At 31.4% G+C, this 8,416-nt stretch overlaps 1 protein-coding gene across 1 annotated transcript; it reads right to left on the reverse strand.

Moving 5' to 3' along the window:
• Positions 1 to 3,683: 3,683 nt before the first annotated feature.
• Positions 3,684 to 7,532, reverse strand: LOC107059722 (probable 2-oxoglutarate-dependent dioxygenase AOP1). Its single transcript, XM_015306521.1, has 3 exons — positions 7,384 to 7,532; positions 5,023 to 5,344; positions 3,684 to 3,929 (listed from the first exon to the last, which is right to left on the reverse strand). The coding sequence occupies exons 1-3, from the start codon at positions 7,530 to 7,532 to the stop codon at positions 3,684 to 3,686; spliced, it is 717 nt and encodes a 238-aa protein (XP_015162007.1).
• Between the last annotated feature and the right edge of the window lie 884 nt (positions 7,533 to 8,416).

Below are 8,416 nucleotides of genomic sequence, written 5' to 3' on the forward strand. Positions count from 1 at the left end.
CTCGCGCTAAAGGCAAGTTAATTACTCCCCTAATCCATATTTTGACTCTTAGAACTTAGAATCCTTGTTAATTATCATCAGGGGAGGGTTTTGGCCTAAAGTTAATGGTGGGAAAAGCCCTAATTGAGCATTAGAATCATGGGTTTGTCCTTGGATTAATATTTTGTTACAATCCAGATAAATTGGGCCTTGTTTATTGATCCTTGCATTAATTACTTATTTTAGGCCAAGAACAAGTCGAAAGACTCCGCAAAGGGAAGGGTCAAGTGTCTTAGGAGTATTCAGGCTAGGTTTCGAGGTAGGTGATGGTTTGACTTCCCGTACGTCGTGTTATATATACATTTTAATTGCTCATTTGTATGCATGCATGTATGTGAATAGGGAAACATGGATCAAATTGAATAAAATGATTATGTATGAACAATTACATGCCATGATACTGTTGCTTGACTGTGTGACTATGTGCACTATTCACTATGGGTGTGATTGTGACTGTGGTTGTGTTGATTGGACGGGGTGTCACGTTCGACACATATATTGGACTGGGTGTCACATTCCGACACATATATTGTACCGGGTGTCACATTTCGACACATATATTGGACGGGGTGTCACGTTCCGACACACTAATAGTATGGGTTTGGGTTTCATGAGAAGACCACTTGCAATGATTACATTCATGTCTAACTGTCATTGATATTAGAAAAATATATCTTGCTCCTGAAATGATAATTGAATTGTGCATCTTGTATATGAGTGTTTACTGTGTTGTAATTACTTGCTTATATTTCGCTGACTAGAGTAGCCGCGTGATCCTACTAGTACACCGTAGTTTCGTGTACTGATACTGCACTTGCTCTTTCTTTGTTGAGTACAGGGCATCTTCAGGTGGCTACTGATAGACCTTAGTTAGGAGATCATTGACTGAGACCGAATTCGAGGGTGAGCCAGTTCTTTCAGGCTACCATGAATCCATCATTAGTTTTAGTCCATTCTTTTCAGACTCCGACTAGATGTTCAGACATTTTACTTATGTTTAGTTTTCGGGGTTGCACCCCTTTTTTCTTAGACTTGTTGATTAGTAGAATTTTGGTACAATGACTTTCAGGTCTAGGGGTTGAATTTTTGCGAGGGTTATGCTTAGTTGTTTTGTTAAACCTTCGGAGTTTATGGGAACTCCATATTTAATTCATCGTTTAAACCTGCTTCCGTATCTTTAAATGGTTTAGTTTCTTTAAGTTGCTTAGTCGGGTTGTAGTAGTGGTTCCTCCGCCGGAGGGCTAGTGTGGGTGCCAATCACGGCGTTCGGGGCGTGACAAATAATTTCCTTAAGAAAAGAATATGAATTCGGTAGGATCGGTTTTTATTCTTTCATCTTGTTTTACTATTATTATTTCATAATAGTCTTTACCATTTATGTAATCGAATAAAAATTTAGCACTACTAACAAATAACAAACTTAAGGAAAAAAAATTTTATTTTTAAATCAATATTTGTTTTCTAGATATTAAAACCTTATAATTTTCTACTCAATTTAAGTTTTATTCTGACTTGAATGATATAAGAACTTTGGCAGTACTAAAAGTTCATTTGGTTAGCAATTTGAAGAATATCAATAAAATCAGTGTTAATAAAAATAGAAGTTCATCTGACCCAAAACTTAAAGGACCTTAGGAATGACTTGATTGAATTTCTCTTCAGTTCTTTTTGAAACTCGAGGTGATATATCTAGTGACCTTAACACTTAAGAAAATTTAAATTCCTCGACAAAATCTTACTCACAACGAAGAGCGGTTCGAGTCTTAGCTCAAAAAAAAATTGGGGTGTTACAATCATCACGTAGCTCATAGTGATGGTTGTCGTTTAGAGAATCTCTCAAATAAGAGTAAAGAGAATTTTACTGTATTGTTATTAAGCATTGAGTTTTATCTTCTGATTTATAATGTTTTTAAATATTGCATCTATCATAGTTGTTTTGTATTGAGTTGAGTTGAGGTGAGTATTTCTTCCAGCCTTGTCAATTCTGTTAGTTATTGCTTTCAGTTATTCAAGCTAGATATTTGTTTGCCCTAACCTTATCACATACTCGTACATTCAATGTATTGATGTCATTCGACCTGCACTATTTTATGATGCAGATACAGGTGTTCAGGATCATCAACAGGCGTTTCGTTAAGGTCATTTGACATTCCAGTCAGCTTTGGTGAGCCTTTTTATATTCTGGAGGACTTCACCTTTACCTTACAGTTTGTAGTTTTGAGATGTCGTGGGTCTTGTCCCGTTATCCTTCTGTAATAGAAGAGGCTTCATAGATAGATAGAGTTGAGAAGTTTTCATTATTTACTTTCTTTGAGTTGTTTTACAATCTATAAGTATTCTCATTGAGTATTGTTCAGATTGACATTTTAAAGTTGAGTATTTGGGTTTAATGAATTTAATTCAGTTTTAAGCTTATGTATGCTTGAGTTAGTCTTCCACTTGTAGTCAGTCAGGATGAGGGTTCACCTGGGGATCAGCAATGGTTCTCGAGTGCCGACCACTCCAGGGTGTAGACTCGAGTCGTGACAGGGAATTATAATAATTTAACGTTTAAGTGATGTAGTTTATACTTTTAAGGCAGTATTGATAAAAAGATAGATATAGATTTGTCTAATTTTAATTTAATATGAAATTTTAAAAAATAAAGAAGCCTTTTAATTTAAGGATATGTAGAATATACAATAATGTCTTAACTTTTGTGGTCTTAAACATCCCCACCCACCCTACCCCCCAAAGAAAAGAACATTCTATATTAAACTGAATAAAAATAAAAGTACAACAAATAAATTGAAAACGGAGGAGTACTTATTAAATCTAGTATGGACTCTTCAAACATGGTGTTGATCAAATCTTTTTTCTCCAACAGCTTGAGGCTTTTCATAGCTTGAACACCAAGTTGTTGTTTGTGCAACATAAAATCATTGAACTTCTTGTCAAGTAGAAGTTGCTGCAAAAGTATATTTACGAAAATAAAAATGAGTACATATTAATTATCTAGATAGTCTTTCAGTTTGAAGTTGAGTTACTCAGTTCTCCTTGTTGCATTAATATTTGTTGATCTTTCTAGTTACCAACAAAAAATATTGTAATTGCATAATCGAACAATTCTCACAATCTTCCTTGTTTTAAGAAGAAGAACAAGAATAGAAAACTTACAAAATTCGTAGATTAAAATTGTGAAAAAAACACCTATATTTATAGACAAACAAATGGTATTATGAAATGGTGCTTATCGTGCCTTATTAGATAAGTCACAACCATTTGGAAATTTCATAACTTATCGAAAAAGTCACAACTCTTTAAAAAATTCACAATCCTTCGAAGAAGTCACTACCCATCAATGTGAAAAAGTGTCAGTTTTTAATATAATATAGAACAAATAAATATAAAATATATACTAATTAAATTGGGTGTTTTAAGTTAGGGAGTTCATGCTTTTATAATTAATTGGTTAATGATATTCAATAATATTCAAATTTTGCTAATAAAGTATAATAATCAGTACGCTTACAATAAATTGTACATAAAACTACAACACTAATAGTTACTATATATAATTAAACATTTCCAACACTAATAGTTACTATATATAATTAAAGATAGAAATGTTTTTGTCGCATTCAAATTTTGAATCCACTTCGACATCAGTAAGCCTTGAGACTATCATGGCCTGCTCTTTGACCAGCCTCTGATTTATAGAATTGAATATGTTTTATACCATCAAATGGCTTGTAAAGCAAAGGCTGATCTTCATCTACAGGGTCTTTTGGGACATTCACAAGATAACCTTCTTTGGGAAATGTAAAAAATCCTATAGAGAACCTTTCTTCATCCTTGTCAGACATCAATACTCTGTGAATAGGAGCATGTAATCTACCATTTGTCCATGCCTGCAAAAATATTTTAAAATTTTAGTAGAGATATTGTTAGTTTCCCATAAAATATTTGAATATTGGACTAGCTCTGTTATGATTGTTACTCCAAAGATATACACTGAAATTTTTATTTTTTTTATAATATTAATGTAATTTAATTTATTATTACTTATTATTTCTTTTGATTAACCAATTCATGTTAGCGTTATTTGCAATTATCTTTTGAATGATTTAATTGTGTATAAGTTTTTTATAGGGATAAGGGTTTGAAAAATACCCCCAATTTTGGTCGGATTTGTTGTTGCGATACTAAACTTTCATGAGGACCTATTATCTCCCTAGACTATTTAATACCGTATTTTAAACATATATATTTGTCCACATGGACATAAAAAATAATACAAAATTTATAAATAGTAATGTGTCCACGTGGGCACATATATACCTTTAAAATACACTATTAAATAGTTCAGGGGATAAAAAAATATGGTATTAAATAGTCTAGGAAGGTAATAGGTCCTTATGAAAATTTAATATCGCAACAGCAAATCCGACCAAAGTTGGAGTATTTTTCAGACCCTTATCCTTTTTTTATATTGTGGTACATAGAACTTGAACTCATCTAATAAAAGTACTATTCGAACAATGTAAAAATCATTTTTTCTTAATGATGTAGAGAGCCTCAGACTTTCAAGTATGCATGTGATTCAATTAATTAGCACTAAGAGAGAAACCCATATATAAACATGTTAAGATATTGATATACCTAAACTAACGATGAAATGCTCATAATTGAAAATCTTCTGAAGTAATATTTCATTTCCAAAAGGTTGTAACCTCTTTTCATGCATCACTCACTCATTAAGATATTTCCCAAAGGGCTCCACTGAAAATATTTTAAGGAGCATAGAATATATAGTAAACATATTTACCTAATACTATAAGAAAACAACTACAATAACGTATCGATGTGATCGATCCAACAAATGAAGTTTGAGAAGAGCTGAGTGTATGTAGACCTTACCTCAAGAAAAAATAATATTATAAAGAAAATGTTAAATTAATTTTTGTATCGAATCGAATATACAAAAGAATATGAAACAATTACCTTAAAAACATCTCCAACAAGGACTAGAAAAGAATTAGGTGAGAATTCAACATCAACACATTGTCCATTATCCCTTTGAATTTGCAAACCATTTACTTGAATTTGGAATAAAATAGTTAGTATATTTTTGTCTGTGTGTGGAGCCAATCCAATTCCACTCTCATCCCTTGTAGGTTTTCTATACTTGTTGAAAATAAGTACATAATTTGATGATTCATTCTGCTCCTCAATGTATTTCTCTACTCCCAAAATCTCCATAACCATTCTTCTTATTGTCTTTTCTAACATTGACAATTGCTTAGAGTAGGAAAGTACCATATCACTGTTAAATTTACAAGAAAAAATAAGTTAAATGAAAGTATAATAAGTTGAGAAACACAAAGGGTTGTGTGTAGTGACAAAATATACATATATATAGTTGGCAATACACCAAAAGAGACAATTAATTTAGTGGTAATAGATTTTCTATTATCGTAAAAATATTTAAGAGTAATTAAGTTAATTTCATTGCATTCAAAGTTGCTTAATTAAGTCTTTAGCGACATTTACATTGAGTGTTGATTATAAATATCTATATTATATTATTGCCGCAAAATACAATTATAGGGCAATTATATTATTGCTGCAATGCTTGTTCAATCAGTTCTATTTGGTATTCAAGCCTATTGGGCTCAATTGTTTATTATTCCTTCTAAGGTGATTAAGCTCATTGATGTGCATTGTAGAAGCTACGTATGGTCGGGCACTAATACTATCACCAAGAAAGCTTTGGTGGTTTGGAAAAGAGTTTGTTCTCCAAAATCAGTAGGTGGCCTCAACTTGATTAATCTTCACTCATGGAATAAGGCTGGTATTGCTAAACATTGTTGGGACCTAGAGTATAAACAAGATAAGTTGTGGATTAAGTGGGTGCATTCTTACTATATTAAAAGAACTCCTTTCCAAGAAGTGATCATTTCCCAACAAGCTTGTTGAATGGTAAAGAAAATTTTGGAGGCTAGACAAGTTTATTCACAGTTTCAGCCCAGAGTCTTGCAGAACAAAAGTATGATCAAGCAACTATACTTTCACTTGTTTCGGCCCCAACGGAGAGTTCCATGGAAGTGCTTGATGTTTCAAAACTTTGCCAGGCCAAAGGCAGTCTTCACTATGTGGTTGCAGCTGCAAAACAGACTAAACACCACTGATAGACTCAAAAAATGGAGACTAGATATAGAGCTGAAGTGTGTTTTGTGCCAACTTCATTTTGAATTTAGAGATCATATGTATACAAGTTGTCCTTACAGTCAACAGGTTTGGAGCAAGTTATTACAATGGATTCAATTTGTACAAGCTCCTTACAACAATTAGAGCCAATATGTCTTGGGAATCATTGATGCCGCAAAAGGGAAAACTCCAACTGCCCAAATTTTTAAGTTGGTGTATATTGAGTATGTCTATGCGATTTGGATTGAGAGGAACCACAGAATCTTTGAGAAGGATAGCAGAATTTGGGAATCTCTTGCCAGGGAGATTGCTTATATTTGTTGTGTTAGGGCCAGCCAAAAAACTATGCAAGTCATTCATCAGTTTGCGTTTTAGATTGCTAGCTTAGTTTTCTTTTGTTCTAGTTGTCTCTGTTTTTTTTTTAGAATAGCAAGTTGGGTATGACTTTGCTCTTGGATATGTAATGGTTACACTTTGGTGATTAATATAATCTTGTTGGTTACCAAAAAATATATATATATTATTGCTGCAATATTCTTTATTTGTTATAGTGTGGTAATTAAGCTGAATTTCAAAATATAAATAAATAAATATATATATATATATATATATGGTTAAAGGAAAAAAATGATCCTAACAAAGTCAAATATCCTAAAATTAAAAATGAAAAATAAATAAATTGAAATTAGCTAAAAATTTCGTCACTAAAGTAGTCCGATCCATCATTCTGAAATTTTCGTAGATAACATAATATTTTGAAAATCCATCATTAAAGAATTAGCGATCGATTTTATTGTTTAGGAACAGAGTTTTTTATTTAAAGAAAGGAAAAAGGTTCGAAATATATATCTGAACTTAGACTGAAATTGTCGTAACAATCTCAAACTTTGGAAAGGACTTTACCCCACATTATTTAATAGTGTATTTTAAAGATATATAGATGCCCACATGGACATTCTAAATAATGCATCATTATAAATATTAACTTGTCTAGCTAGACACTTATATATTTTTAAAATAAACTATTAAATAGTGCATGAGTAATAGGTCATGCCCAAAATTTGGGATTGTTACAGCAATTTCGATCAAATTTCAGATATATTTCAGAATTTTTTCCCTTTTAAAGAATATGGTATGAACTAGTAATTAACATACCAAACAATAGGATTTCCATCTGGCCAGAAAAGATTAGCAATTTTTTTAGCAACTCCATGAGAAAGAACATCTTGAATTGTCAATCTTTCATAGAGAGGCAATGCTGGATTTTGTCCCAAGTAACCAAACATAGTAGATGATTTACTCATTTTGAATTCTAATGGAAAGTTGAAAATCTCTTTCATTTCTTCATGTAAGGCTCTTGGTTTAACTTTATCAAACATAACCTCAAAACAACCATATTCTTGAAAGGCTTTGAAAACTTCATCTCTCAATGAATTCCAATTCATGGGATCCTAGTTTTAACTCTCTATCGCAAAAATCTAGAGTTGGAAGTTTGAAAGATTTCTCCATGTTACAAAACAAATACAATTTCAATAGTTTGTCTTTCCTTATCTTTTTCTTTTTTTCCTTAGTTAATTACAAGGGCTTTATAGGATATATAGGTGGCATGTTTTGTTGAGAAAATAACAAAAATGGTTAGTAGGTTCAAAATAGTTTCTAACGTATGCACTAAATTGTTTTGGTCCTTTAAGTTTTGTTGGAAATAATAATTCAAAGTTGGAGTAGGAATCCTAAGTAATTAAAAAAAATCCCAAGTTATTTACGATTTGTTATTTTCATATTTATTTAATTAATGTCTAGTTAGAATTTGTCTGTCATTAGTTCATATAGGAAAAGATTTCCTAGTCTTAGTTTAATTTGGTTGTTTACTATTATAAATAGGAATATTGTTAGTTGTTTTCAATAAACAGGAATACACAAAAATATACTAGAAATACAAGAGTTTATAAATAAGATATTTTCCTTCAAGTTTGTTGAAATTTAATATCTTTAGTCTTCGTTAAATAGTTATCGACTCTGTTGGTTAGATTTGATAGAACAATGAAAAAACTTAAAGGAAACTAGTGCTATTCGGAAGCATATTGTTTGTCGTACTTTTTGAATTATTTTTAAAATTTAAGTGTAGTTTTTGAAGTTTAATTTTTTCTATATTTATATATTTTTTAATTGTCTAGTGACATTTTTTGTG

This window comes from Solanum tuberosum, unplaced genomic scaffold (assembly GCF_000226075.1).
Source record: "Solanum tuberosum cultivar DM 1-3 516 R44 unplaced genomic scaffold, SolTub_3.0 scf00036, whole genome shotgun sequence".
In the NCBI taxonomy this organism is placed as follows: domain Eukaryota; kingdom Viridiplantae; phylum Streptophyta; class Magnoliopsida; order Solanales; family Solanaceae; genus Solanum; species Solanum tuberosum.

Excerpts from the sequence above, each read along its gene's own strand:
- LOC107059722 (XM_015306521.1), bottom strand. The coding sequence starts at position 7,532 with ATGAGTAAATCATCTACTATGTTTGGTTACTTGGGACAAAATCCAGCA. Across the intron at positions 5,345-7,383 it reads GATGGAAATCCTATTGTTTG|TGATATGGTACTTTCCTACT; the intron begins GTATGTTAATTA and ends TAAATTTAACAG. Across the intron at positions 3,930-5,022 it reads TTGTTGGAGATGTTTTTAAG|GCATGGACAAATGGTAGATT; the intron begins GTAATTGTTTCA and ends ATATTTTTGCAG.